General features: G+C 38.8%; 1 protein-coding gene across 1 annotated transcript; it reads left to right on the forward strand.

Moving 5' to 3' along the window:
* The first annotated feature begins 7,595 nt into the window (after positions 1-7,595).
* NPFFR2 (neuropeptide FF receptor 2) lies at positions 7,596-10,159 on the forward strand. Its single transcript, XM_065736100.1, has 3 exons — positions 7,596-7,923; positions 8,680-8,779; positions 9,343-10,159. The coding sequence occupies exons 1-3, from the start codon at positions 7,596-7,598 to the stop codon at positions 10,157-10,159; spliced, it is 1,245 nt and encodes a 414-aa protein (XP_065592172.1).
* The last annotated feature ends 5,057 nt before the right edge of the window (positions 10,160-15,216 follow it).

Consider the following 15,216-nt stretch of genomic DNA (forward strand, 5'->3'; position numbering starts at 1 on the left):
CTCACTGAGTTTAATAAGAATCTCATTACTTCTCACTGAATTTAATAAGAATTTCATTACTTCTCTATTCAATGCATGACTAAGCAGAGCTAAGAGGTAATGAGTACAGTTTGCTTTCTCCACAGTCATGGTTTGTTTAACTTCCATCCCATAGCAAGCTCAACACCCCTCTCGATAGTGTTAGATTGATAACAGTAGCGTAACTGATGGTAAGGAAGGGGTAATCTCCCAGAATGACAGATGTCCTAAAGTATACCAAGCACCAGGTCAAATGAGTTACTTAATTTAGCCTCAATAAAAATGGATAGCTTTCAATTAGATGTTGTACACCTTCTAAACAGATTCACTCCCATAGGCACTGTTTTTTCTGACTCAGTAGCTATTAATTTAGGGCACAGGCAAGAGGCTCCCTTGCCATAAGCAAGTGAAGTTCTGTACTGAATGGGTTCTATAACTTCCCTGCAGTTTACTTAATGAGTGCTCATCTGATAATTTCTTCCCTCCTGTGCTGCTGACATTAGTGGTAGCAATAGCAGTGTTTCTCATTCTGCTGCTAGCAGGCAGGAATAAGAGTAGAAAGGCTCCTTTGACTTCACTTGCAAAAATGCCACAAGGAAATTCAAGACTCTGGGGCTTGGGATACAAGTGATTTTGGGCAAACCGTTGAGAAAATCAAAAAAGCCATTTGCAAGTATAAGGGAGCTAATATATCTTATGACTGCTCAGGCTTCTTAGTAAAGTGCGCCTTGCGCACTGAAATCTTACTTTAATGGTGTTTCAGAGAACAATTAGCTGAGGTTTTAGTTAAAACAAAGTAGCCTGTAACACACCAATAGAGATACTACAATCTTGGAAGCTTAGCATTTAAGTGTTAAGCAGCAATAAAACCTGTTACAATGAAAAACAGTAGCCATCTAAATATAACACAAAGCATTTTTTCTAAGTGCCTTTGCTGCCCAGTAATCTTCATTTATTGTGTAACTAAGAACACTCTTAGCTAACAACTAAAACCCTACCTCATTTGTTGTCTCCTCTGTGGCATGTCATACATCTTCACGAAGGACAGAAAGGCAAATTTCCACATTGTGTTCAACCTACAACCAAGCAAGAAATTCCAAATATGGAAACATTTCAAGCAAACTGATAGGAATCGCAAATGTGACTAAAGACATCAACGTGCTGACACACTGGCACCTTAAGAACAAATAATAGCAAACGGCAGAAAATAGCTACAGCAAAGCCTTGTTGCAGTACACTTTCAGCATTTCTGTTCTTCACTCAGTGTGGAAAAAAGACCTATTAGACTTAAGCTGTGATATTATTCAAATGTCAAAATATGAAGCAGAGTGAAAACTTTATACATTCTGAACAAGAAACTTGCTGTGAAAGGCTCACGCAATAGTATCTCTTGAATAACATTTGCATTTCAGCATTTTGGCAAAGGGTATCTTATTTCTTGCTGAAGAGGATGAGTAATCCACAATTAAGCATTGTTTTGTCTATTACATCCTTCCTACTGATAGCATTACTCTTTACAAATAAGACAGGAAAAGCAGAAGATCTTTAAAAACAACAATAAAAACCACAGAACTAAAAAAAGCCTTACAAAATATTGCATCTCATCCTCCTGCTCAGATTTCTCAGATGACTGTTAGGGCAAGACAAATGTTCAAAGCACAAAGACCATTCATTAGTCTTGCATGGTCTGTCTCCCTGCTATTATCCATTTAGCAATGTATAATTTGCTTCTCAGTGCATATTTTGTGTTCGTGGAAGTATACAGCAATGAGAATAAATTATTTTTATTGCAATTTGATACTCTTAAGCATCTCTTCTATTACAGCTTTTTAGCTGTAAGCCCATGAAATACTTAGTACTTTATTGTGAGATAGGACGCTCCTAGGTGGTTCATTAAATATTCCATGAAATTATGATGTATGAAAAGATAAATCAAACATTCTGTTCTAGAACACTCTATTCATACTGCTAAATATCCTTGTAGTTCATACTTTGCAATTCAAGTTTGCTACAGACCAAGCATTTCTGCTTATGGGAAAGATAAGATTAAGTGCAAAACAAAGTTAAAACATGCCTTATAAACATTTCCAAGATTTTAACAGTATACTGTAATGAAAACTTTTCTTGACAGAAACACTGTTTTGCTTGTTGCATTTAACATGACTAGCTCAGATGCTCTGTTTTAACAGAAACGGTTTCTGCACTTCTGCCTATAGCATAGTTCTGGAGCCCATTTGGCTGTTGATGGAGACTTCTTTCCACTGAAAGTAAAAATGAGTCCATCTTACAATATACTGCAGATCCAAGTCCTTTTTGGACAACCTTTTGAAATGTATGATAGTAAAATAAACTATTTCTGAAACTTAATAAAATGGAGGCACACATTACAATGTACTTCTAAGCAAAGTACATTATAACGTACTTCTAAGCATACTTCTTTCAATGAAACAGTCCTGTAACTTCTGTCTCTCTGTAAGATGTCATTTTAAGCCTTCTGATCTTTCCTGCAGCTTTCTTTCAGATATTTCAATTTGATCCAAAAATGCGCATGCAGCACATCAAATGAGCTGTAAGTAATTAACACTGGAGGTATTTTGTACATTCTATCAGCTACTGTCCTACTTATGTACTTGTTTTGCTGTGCTATGCTGCTCTTTCTTAACTTCCCGATGGAAACTTGGTATAAATTACAGATCCTCATCCATAGTGCTGCCACATGCTTTTTTTTCTTTTCCCCCTTGCTTTACCAAATATTGCTATGGAGCTGCTCTTGTTGAACAGCTTCTTGATTTTAGGCTGCTTTACATTGAAAATGTTAACTTGCAGACAAAGTACCTGGCAGGCAATCAGTCCCTGTTCCCTGGTATTGCTTCCATAAGCATCTTCCCCTTACTAATTAAGCATTATGGTTTGGAGTTTTGTTTGTTTTAACATCCTTCAGTGGGTACAAATGCTAACATTTCCAAGGTCTCTGGGAAGTTAGTGCAGCCAACACATTTACCAAGTGTACAGCTCAGGACAAGATGACACTTCTAGCACTTAATGCAGAACATCTCCTTTTTCCTCAGTGACACACTTCTGTTCTTCGTGTTTCTAACAGTTCAGTGTCCCTGTTTTTGTTTCTAAGCCCTCAGAGGATTCCACAATGAGATTTTACACACACAAAATAGATAAAAATTGTCATGCACAGGGATGAAATAGTACTGGCTGGCTCCTGTGAATGCTAGAATTCTTCCACACAGTCAACATAAAAGTAATGGCACCCACTTCATAATTACCTTGATTTGTTACTGTTATGGAGGAAAATTAAACTTCTGTATCCAATAGCATTAAATTGCCCCAGTTGCACTGAGGGACTTAATGCCACTTATTTGTGTAGGGATGCTGTCTCAAAGATTTCACTAGTGCATCAGTCTACTGCATTTAAAAACTGTACGTGGGCAGTTTTTCATAGTAATTTGATAAGGGCATGGCTGCACTAAGTGGAAGCAAATTACTCTCATTTATCATCTAGTAATATTTATGCACTATATTACTTTCCCCTTTCTTAAGCTAATTATGTTTTGGTCCACTGTATCTCTCAAATATTTATCAGTCTGTTTAATTTGTCAAAACAAGGCACAACACTTTGTTGCTTCTTCCAGCCAATCCCATCCCCTTCAGCATCAATACAATAAAAACTTGTATACTTCACCATTTCTTGTAAGCCACAGTACTTGTACAGTAGGCTTGTCATAGTGGGTACAAAATGACATGAGTGCAAGTGAGACCAGATGTTGTGAGACAAACAGACACAGCTCTCATTTGCAATTTCTTGTTCATCGGTTACAAATGGAAACTATTTCAAAGTTCTTTACTGAGACAACTGAAAGTGGTTGCTTTACAATATGCTGTCAGAAAAAACGTCAAATCCAAGATAAGCACCCAGAGCATAATTAATATGTAAAGGGAAGTACTATAAAATCACACTTTTAACATAAGGGATAATTTCAGTTGACTTAATGAATAGAATTTTAATTCATTTATTAGAATACAATGACCATACAGGAATGACCCACAAGGGTTTGTACTCCCTGGGACTGAAGCTTCACAGCAGTAAAAACTTATAAAACATCCAGCAAAAGCCTGTGTAGCCTAGGAACTATTGTATATATGAGATGAAAAGTAGGAATGAAATCTGAACCATAAATATTCCTTCTGTGCTCTCGCACGTAAGAACAACGCTCCTCTACCAAAGAGCTTCCTCCTCAAAACATCAGAAAATCCTAACAGGCCAGACTACTGAAGGTAAGGGAAGCGAATCCACATCTCTAATCTGCAGGGCTGCATTGTGACAGCACAGATCAAGAGCCCTGGGAACAGCAGGATGAAGTAAATGCAAGCTTCCCACATCTGGAATGCCTGTCTTAAAAGCTCCATTTCCGTGAAGCAAGGGATTAGGAAGGAAAATTAATGTTCATTCACAGTAAAATGAAACACTCATGGCTCTCCTATTTGCACACAAATCCTGAAGAACATGAACTTGGAATGAACCTCAAAGGAAGCAACAAAAAAAATCCACATGCACTTTTTGTTAGATAAGTCAGAAGGCCTGACTTTTCCCCCTAACTTTTGTTTGGGACTAGGTGTACATTTTCTTGGCCAAAATTTCCAAAGCTAGGTGTGAGACCTACCAGGAGCATTAGTCACATGCTTACTCTGCACAAACTATAGCTATTTCCTTGCACAGTTGCATTTACTATTTAAAAGGCAGCGATTTGTCTAGGGAAACTCCATCTGTTGCTTTGTTTGCTCCAAGCATACAGTAAATCTGAGATTACTGCCTCTGCCTGCTCCACTCCTCACTACTATATCTCTCCTGTTTTAAACTAAGCTTTTCTACTTGCTCTCAGTACTAGCTATCTGAAAAAGATAGAAGTAGGAATGTTCTTGAGTTCAGCTAACTTGATTAACCCCATCATTTAGCAGCTTTATAAATAACTTAGAGCTACAGGCCAACTGTTGGGATTTTATACTCCTCATCCAGATGAACTACGTCAAGTGGAAAGGTCATGCCACTGCCCTTTTTCAGTGGGGGAAGCTCTTACAATAGGTACTGATTCTTATCTAGAGATCTCCCTGGGCAGGGAAAGCTTGGTCCCCTGCTCTTTACTACCCTGAGATGCTGGCCAGGGAAAAGGAGGCATGAGAGCAATAATTTCTTGTCTTTAGCCAAAAGGGAGCAGAAGCTAAGCATTAGACAGGATTTTAGTGATGAAGCATTTCCTGGGATTTACAAAGCACAGCTCAAGAGCTGTCATTAAAGGAATGGCACAAGTTACTGTTACCAGATGTCTATTTCTCTATAGTGTGCTCACTGTTTATCATGTCTATATAGAGCTTCATCAGTATCTGTATCCTTCAGTGAATAAAGCTCTCAACCTTCTACAACAGCTGAATCCAATCTCTGTCTAGTTAAAACATTTGGAACAAAATATTTGAATCAAAGTATTTTCAATCATTTTGAAAATATTTTGAATAAATAAATCAACAAATACAGTTTTTAGGCATATAAAGCAAACAAAAAATAAACAACCATTAGGGGTAGTTTGTACATTGCTTTGTTGAAATACATAAATAATTTGTAAAAATACAGATGCACTGCCAACTCTGTATAGCTGTTGACTTTCAACATAGCAGAAGGCACAAGATATCTATGTAATTTTCCATCACTATTCTTGTTCCAAACCTAGAGCATACCAGAATAAATTTTTACTGCACAACTTGGAAGTAGAATACTTAGAAAGGTTTTGATGATACTGAATTTAATAAGTAAAATACAGAAAAACTGCTGTGCTTTCTTAAGAGTTATATGTGAGTAAATATATTAGGGAAAAACAGATAAAGACAATCTCTCATTAGAAAGTCTCTACATAAAACAGCAAGAAGAATGAAGAACACCCGTACTTTTTGGCACTGTTGCCTCAAACTCCTTTTCTTGTATACAGGGCTGTCCTATGCAGGGTGACAGCAGAATATCACACCTTCCACCATTATTTCACAGATATAGGAAATCACCTTCATCAGAAACGCAGGGATGTAGCTGAAACTGCAGTTGCACAGAAAAAGAACCCTGAGTTTTGTTCACAAGTAAAGGGACTGAGCCAGCACTTCCCTTCCCACATACAACCTCATCAACCCATTCCAATTTACTGCAATCTACAAAACCATCAGCAGACATTTTATTCTTCACATTCCTTTTATCTAAGTTTTAGAACCTCTATCTGGCAAATAAAATAAACATGGAAAATTGCATCTGAAAGCTCCCTGACAGTTATCTGGTGTCCATTGTAAGCATCAAGACACCAGTTTGACCTGTCACAGAGACTGGTATAATTTCTATGTCCTGTATAATGCACATGGCAAAAGCATATCATAGTTAACTTTGATTTTGATTTTTTTTTTTTGGTGCAGTGTCATATACAGCTATAGGTTTTCAGGGCAAGAAAATAGCTTGCAGTCTACAAAGTTAAACCCAATGAATTATGTTTGGGAGTTAATAAGCTCAAGCATTGAAGATTCTTTTCCTGATATGTGTTTTTTGCACCTTTATCAAGAAACTTAAGAAGTCTTGCATCCCCTATCTACAAACCCTCCAACAACTGAAAGCACTGCTACTACAATACAGTAAATGATCTTACAGTTTGAAACAGATTATAACATTATTAAGCAACTTTTGACTTGAAAAAGACTCTGAAAGAAAACCTATCAGTTTTCCCAGCTAAAATCAAATACCATAATCAAGAAAACATGAACTGTTATAGTGTGAATACACGATGTGGGAGAAGTACTACCCACATTTTATAACAAGAAAATTGCAACATGGAAAGATTACGAAATCCCCCATATCACACAGGAATTCAGTTAAAAAAAAGCTAGAAAATATAGCCAGCTATCTTGTACTTCAGCACAATTTAAACACAGAGGTCATCCACATTTCCCGACTTTTCTCCTTATCTATGTAGACTGTACATAGGAAAATAAAATTGATTATGGTCTACTATCAGTTGTACACAAATATTTTCTTTTCAGTTAAATGTGATACGATTTTGATACAATCAGGTAAAGATTCATGCCTTCTGAAAGCTTTATTTTAATCACTGTTTTTAATGGCTCAGCCACATCACTTTTGCCTGAGAGTAAGTTTACTCACGCTGTTGAGTAAATGGATTTTCAAGAATTCTGATATTTCCCCCCCCAATAAGTGGTTTAGTTGTTTTTTTCTTTACTTTACACATAACAGTAGATTTGTTTACATCTAGTTTGGATTTTCTCTTATTTGGGAAGGGAAGAACATTTACTAGGCTGCAGGAGAAAAAAAATCTTTAGCTGTCTTACTGGTCACTTCGGGGGGGAAGGGGGAGGAGGAAGGAAGGATGTGGACCAGTAGGATAAGTCACAGAGGAATGAGTACATATAAGCCTTGTACTCTTATGTACTTTAGCACATTGCATAACCAAACTAGCTATATTTCTTCAAATAAATTCTGACTGCATCATAATGATCTTTTAAAAATATCTTTTAAGGCACATTACAACATGAGTAAGGAAACCGATGCAGATTCTTCACTCGATTGGTCTTATCTACTGAGTTATAATGGGACATACAAGTACCTCTACTTAGAAGGCAATGTCTCCTACGTGGATTTCTACCATCATCAGCCTTCAGTGGCAGCTGTCTTCATTGCCTCTTACCTCCTCATCTTCCTGCTCTGCATGGTTGGCAATGGAGTAGTCTGCTATATTGTTCTGAGGAGCAAACATATGCGAACGGTCACAAATCTTTTCATCTTAAACCTGGCTGTCAGCGATTTACTAGTGGGAATCTTCTGCATGCCCACTACCCTCCTGGACAACATCATTGCAGGTACGACGGTTCACAACTGCACAGCAGAAAACTTGAGGGGGCTTCACCAGTATTTCTGAGTGCTGGCCTCCCTGAGGAACCTGAGCATTGGTTGCACATGACAGTGACCCACATATACTACTCAATCTCTGTCATTGGCATACAGAATCCGAACTCCAGTGACAAAGTTGAGGGCAAATTTGGAGCCTTTATCGTGCATGTCAGGCAGAAGGGGTTCAAATTCACTTTACAATGCATATGGTAACAGTGTGCAAAAGTTACCTAATGAAGCAAGAGGTCAATGGCCCTGTTTGCACACTGGTTCTGAGGGAGCTCCGTAGGCATGCCAAATCAGTGGAAGTCACAGATGAGAAAGACAAGTCTCTAAACTACCTTGTTATTAGGTCCGTCCTTCCTGACTTCCACATCCTGCGTCTTTAACAAGGGATTACCCCAGTACTATGTTATATGTTCAGGAAGACTAAGTGGGTACTATGAACAACAAGCATACAGCAACCATCTGTAGTGGTTTCTTGTCTACTGGTCCCACTTTATGTAAAACCACATACACTTGGTTTGCTGCTTTTTCAAACATCAGAAACTCACCGAAGCATCTGGCAGAGCATTTATTTACATAACCTCTGTCTTTCTAACCCCTACAGTGGCCTACTAGAGCAATAAGAAAATATTAATTCTGGGACAGAAATTTCCTCTTATGTTTATGACCACAGTGCTGCAATGAGATGATAGACATTTCAATTGCTTGTTTCCTTCCAGGATGGCCCTTTGGGAGCACAGTTTGCAAGATGAGTGGAATGGTCCAAGGAATCTCTGTCTCTGCCTCCATCTTTACTCTGGTTGCAATTGCTGTAGACAGGTAAGATGATGTAGGGATGATAAACTGTCACTTTCATCTCCCCTCATGCCACTGCACCATGCTGAGGCAGATTAATTCACAAAACACTGCAACATATTAAGTGGATATAGTTCACAAGGCCTGCCCTTAAAACATGGCCAGCTCAGAAGTGCATCCACAGTAGTTTACTCTTCCATCAGTGTCTCAAAGATCACACAGCTGGGCTGTATTTAACTGTCTAAAGTTGGTTAGTTTCCTCGTTATTGAGCTAGATAGCAGAAGCAGCGGTGTCTGCCATAGCTAACTGAAGCAGCAGCAGATTGATACAAAGACAGATGTTAATCAAGAAACTTCTTACAATAACACTTTCTTCTGGACTGTTTTCCTCAATACAGCTCTTAAATGGAGCAACTACAGGCAACTCCACCAGTGTATGCTGTATGAGATTATTCCCTCTGTACCTTTAAAAAATACACAATTTTAACAACGCACAATTTTAAAACAGATGCACAGGTATATGTTTACCTCCCTAAGCATTCTCTAAATGGCTTCTCCACATACATTCCTGGATGCTTTTGCTGCAGGTTCCGGTGCATCGTTTATCCATTTAAGCAGAAGCTGACCACTTCAACTGCTGTCATCATTATAACAGTCATCTGGATTCTGGCCATTGCAATCATGTGTCCTTCAGCAGTCATGTTGCAAGTACAAGAAGAGAAGCACATAAGAGTAATCCTTGGCTATGGCAATGAAACTCGCCCTGTATACTGGTGCCGGGAGAACTGGCCTAACCCAGGAATGAGGAAGATCTATACAACAGTTCTGTTTGCAAACATCTATCTTGCCCCCCTGTCACTCATTGTTATTATGTATGCTAGGATAGGCATTGCTCTTTTCAATACTGCAATGCCTACAGTGGGAAAGCACAGCCAGGAGCAGCGACACACTGTGTCTAAGAAGAAACAAAAAGTCATCAAAATGCTTATTATTGTGGCTTTGCTTTTCACCTTGTCCTGGCTTCCATTGTGGACTCTGATGATGCTCTCAGATTACGCCAACCTGTCAGATGTCCAGCTGCAAATCATCAACATTTATATCTATCCTTTTGCCCACTGGCTGGCCTTTTTCAACAGCAGTGTCAACCCCATTATCTATGGTTTCTTTAATGAAAACTTTCGCAGAGGTTTTCAGGCAGCCTTTAAACTTCAGCTCTGCTCTAAGGACATCATTCACAGGGAGGTCTACTCCCAGCGAGGCCAAAGTAATGCCATTTTGCCAGCTGCCAACTACCAAACTCCCCAGGATCAAGCTCATCAAAATGTCAAGGTAGACAGAAAGCCAGTTAAGAAAGGAAATTGGATGAATAACCAGCAAGATTTGATGATGGAGGACCTTGAATAGCCTTAGAACAACAAGATGAAGTGAAACATTATAAACTCTCTTAAAGATTCACACCCAACAGAATTTCTTCACTGGGTTGTGGAATTCAAGCTCTGTACAGTGTGTCTAACAAAAGAAAAAACATCAAAATGTTTCTGTTTAGCAAAAGATATCTAGATATCTAAATGTTTGATACAAGGAAGCAGCAAAATTCATCCTTATCTATTACCAGCTTAAACCAGGGACAGATTCTCTGCAGTCAGAGATGACTCACTGCTCTTGAACTGGACTAGAGCAAAGTCCCAATTAAAATGAGGTTACTCTCCCTTCATTGTGAAATAACAAAAAGACGACTATGATTATATACCCTGATACAATGATATCTGACACTAATGAAAGAAACATGCATTTACTTGTCTGAATTTCTCAGAGACCGAAACAGGGTTGTTTGCACAATATTTATAGTAGCAAATCAGCATGTAAAGCTAGCTGTTACTAACACCTACAATTTTCTTCTGATATCATGCAACAAAAGCATAACAGTTGCTTGTAGCGTCCAACTGGACAACCACGCCAGGTAGAAAAGTGAACCATGAAACTCACCAGGGCCCTGCACATGTACTCCCCTCCTGGAGTGTTTGACCGGCAGGACACAGGACAGCTCTGAGCCACGAAGCTGAAGGCATCCCTTCCCACTGGTTAATCTGGAGAAAGTCTTCCAGACAGCGCTACAGGGATATCCCAGCACATATTGAGAACTGCTTTTACAATGATGCCCCAGTGATGGGCCCCAGTGAAGCTACAAGTTCCCACTGCCTCACAATCCTCACCTGGGGCTGGTCATAAGCCCTGGTGGTTCAGGCACTAAGCTGATCTGCTGGCTGACTTCCTTGCCTGAGCTCAGCCCTGACTCATTACCATAAACTTGTCTGATGATCTGAACCCTCAGCTAAATCTGGCTTCACATCCAGCCCTACTTCCTCGCCAGGGCAGCACGACAGGCCTTACCTGGTGAGGAGCTTACCCTGCAGCATCCCTCAGCTTCCACAGGAACAGCTAGTCCATAGAGCATTCTAAGTGAATCGGTTGGTCTGGATATTCTAGCTCACTGTTGTATTAAGAGAAATGTATCTATAGACCAATACTTCCACAAATGATATTTATACAAAAGTCCTCTACTAAAAGCTTGAGGAATCCAATAAATTCACTTCACGACTTAACATACTGAATTTCTCTGCTCAGCAATGGGTTCTTGGTACTACGCTTTAAAATGCTTTAAGTGAAGCATAAGCTTTTCCTGGAACTTATCAGTCCATTACTCTCTTAAATACTGGAAATACAGTCTAAACATCTGAACTTAATGCACCAGTTTGTAGATCTTCATGTAGTTGTACTTCTGCCAGGAAATTTTGAATATCACTCAGATTGTATAAAATGGTAAAAGCAAGCACTGTTAGTTACATTCTACTTGTTCCCTTTTCTGGTTGTTCCCCTCTTGCTAATTCTGTGACATCAATTGTTCCTGGAGTTTAAAAAAAAAGTAAAATCTGTGAAATAAAAGATGAAAAACAGCTTTTGTGGAACTTTTTTTAAATGGTAACATAAAACAAAAACAACACACCTGAATTATTTGCTGGAGGGTCTCTTTTTTGGTGTCTAGATCACCTAAAAAGACTAACTTAGCAGCAAGAGATAACACCTTCAGGACCTGTTCTGCATATATAAAGAGCAATTCTAGAAGAATCTCAGAGAGGCTCCCACATTTAACAAAGCACTCAGGTTAGTGCAAAGATCAGCCTTCACAGATCTGCTACAAGATGAGAGCATCACCATATCTTGTTGTGTGAGAGTCACTGGGAACCACTTATCAGTTAGGTCATACCTTTGTGATTAGAAGGCATCCTTGCTCATCAAACTGCAGTCTTTCCACAGGCAAACTGGCATACCTTTCAGAGTCAAGCAAAACTGAAAACTTTACAAGTTATACTGCCCCAAACTTTGTACCTTTTTGAGCTACCAATAGAAAAGGAAAACATTCAGGAAATAACAGAATGGGGAAAGCCACAGTAGCAATTCTGATTCTGCAGGTTTGGGTTGTTTTTGTGTTGTTGTTTTTTTTTTAATTGTATCTAGACTCAGATTTTTAAAGATCTAATCAAACATGGATGTCTGACCCTGCCGTGCTCTGTTGAAAACCCCATCACAAAAAGGTTTTGGATCTGCAGGTGTCCCACAACTCCTGCACCTCTTGCATCCCTTTAAGGGAGGGACATTAGACACTTCCTCCTCCAGAAAAAAATAGAAGTGTTAAGTGTCTTTTTTTTGTAGAAAAAAAGATCTTTGTTTAAAATCAGGGAAAATCTTGTGGGTTTTTTTTTTGTGTGCAGAGACATGAGAAGAGGCAGAAAGCTGAGGTAAGTCTAAATAAATGCATAGATGCTACATTAGATTCTAATGACCAACCCAGGAGGGTGACAGCAGGAACAGTGTGATGAGCCTCAGTCTGCCAAAGTGAGAGAAGTCAGTGCCTTCTGAACCTGATGGATTATAGCTCTCCTATGGGTAGTGACTCACTTCTGCTGGAATATGAGCTGCAAAATGAAGACGGTGAAGAATGAACACCAGGAAATAATGCAGAATATAATGCAGGTAACCAAGCACCAACAGCCTGGTATTAAGCATAAAGTAGGGAACCATTTATAGGAGAAAATTTTCTGTGGAGGGAAGACATTTAGCAGATGTTAATATTTACAAAAGACAAAACAAACAGCTTGAAAATATGAAAGAGGCACAACAGGTGAAGCTGAAAGCATCAAGAAAAGTGAAATAATGACAAATATTTAATAAGGGAGGCTGCAGTGAGAGGTCCCATAAATGCAATGAAATAACTCTTTTCCACAAAAACGTGGAAAAGCTGGGAAAGGTTTCAAAGAAAAAATAGGTAAACAGGAAGGTGAAGGCAGCTAGACAATTAGATTTTTCAATGGTCTATGCAAGTAAAAATGTTTTTTAAAGAAAACAGATCCCACCTTTTTAGTTTCTCATTCAAATATGAAACTGTAAGCAGTATTGATGAATCTTAAATTCAGGATTCAAAAGTAGTCCATATGTAACATTTCCTCTCTTTCTTTGAGAAGTATTTATTTTGCTGTTACAGTTTCTCAGTATTCAGATGAAAAAATAGTAGGAGATTAACTGTGAGTTTTGATTAGTAAAAACTAAGCGAGGCTGAGCTATACTTGCTAGTCCAAAACTGATTTCTCATAATCCATTAAATCAAAATAACGCTACTTTCTAATTTCACAGATCAGAGGGCACAGTTCATTGTTGCAGAATAAACCACATATGAAGTACCCAATTCTATCAGCAACACTGAGAACTTCCTATCACAGCAAACTCTACCTAAAAAAATTGCTCCAGTCAAACTGTTTGCACCTTTTAGATAAACTGCTCTGCAACTGACAGATGGAGCAGGGAGCTCACCAGAAGAGAAGCAAGCATCACGCACCTCCTTCCTGCGGCTCATTTCCAAATTGTTGCTCCACAACAGGGCTCTTCCAGATTTGCCAACAGGGATTGCCATGGTCAAGACCTTTAAAAAAAGGTTAAAGACTTGCCTTTTCTGAGGATTGAGTAAAGCCTCCAGAAAAGTAATTTTATCTAGTAGACAATGCTTACAGGTATTCAGAACCCAGCATCTGCTACCAATTGTTTCTGGGAATTAGATTAATATGAAATCATATCCTTGATATGATCGCATTATGCTAGACTAGGAGATGCCATACAGAAATAATTCTCTAATCTTCCCTTAGGTAGCACTCAGGGGCCTGCCTTCTTTCCACAGAGAAAATATTATTTCATCTCACTGGGCACATGCTTCCAAAGTTCTCAGTACCTTGGCTCAGCCAAAAGCTCAGTACACATTTTTTCTTTTTTGTTCAGTTTTTACCTGTAAATGTTTCACGCTGTTTTAGAAACACCCTTCTGTACTCCAGGCCTTCCACAAAGACAAGCAGTAATCAACAAAAGCCATCAGTACCAGCTTCATGTGATATCTTTAATTCAGGAAGTACAGTTGTACTCAGACTGACAGCAGAATCCTACTGATAGTGCCTAGCGTCTTTCGCCCAGGTGATTGCCAGAGCATCAGATATCAGCAGACAACACAGACGACAATTCACACTCTATCACTTGATTATGCCTGCTTATCTGTTTGTTCACCAGTATTGTCATAGCTTCACAGTAAAAGTGGAAAAACACAGACGCAGAAGGAAGACCACAAACCTTAAGGATCTAACAAGACATTAGCAGAAGAATTTTTTTTTTTTTTACAGTCCTTTGCTAAACTTTTTCTTGGTAGTAAAAAAATAATGCTCAGCAAATGCTTATTCCAGAAGCGTCACCTTGCTCTAGAAACAGAAGCACAGAGTTGACACACCTAGAGAACTAGAAAGCTAGAAAGTAAAACTATAAGAAAAGCCCTGCATCTCACAGCAGGCATTTTCTGACAGTATTAAAATGTTTTCCTTTCTCACCTTTTTTTTTTTGCCACTTATTAGCAAAAGCCTCCCTTACACTGAGTCAAAGGGTAAAATATTACAAACATAAACCCTTTACCTCAGGATATTGCTGTCTGCAGTGACTTTCAGGCCTCGGAATCTACTGTGACTACTAGGACAACACCCACTGTGCCACCACTGCAGATCTCTGAGTTTGAGCAGGCTCTACCACTGAAATCAGATGCTTGGAATTGCTCTTTTCACTCTCCATATTTTCACCAGCAGCTCTCATTTGAGAACTTGCATTTACTCAGCATCCTGTTCTATCTAAATTCTTGTCATAAAAGCGATATTCAGCATTTGTCTGTACTCTAAATAAGCATAGATTACATCCTGCCCTTTCGAGCTTATCAAAACCTCTGACATCATCTCACTGTCACTATTCAGTAATTTCTTTATGACTAGAGGCTAAACTGAGAGAGTAAGTTCCTTTTCACTTTGTTAATTGCTCATAAAAAGTAAAATCTTCCAGAAATCCTGGGTACTTTGTTCCTCACAGCTTTTAAAACAGCCATAGTT

This window comes from Cyrtonyx montezumae, unplaced genomic scaffold (assembly GCF_038088225.1).
Source record: "Cyrtonyx montezumae isolate F1298 unplaced genomic scaffold, pur_monq_1.0 scaffold_2, whole genome shotgun sequence".
Lineage (NCBI taxonomy): Eukaryota > Metazoa > Chordata > Aves > Galliformes > Odontophoridae > Cyrtonyx > Cyrtonyx montezumae.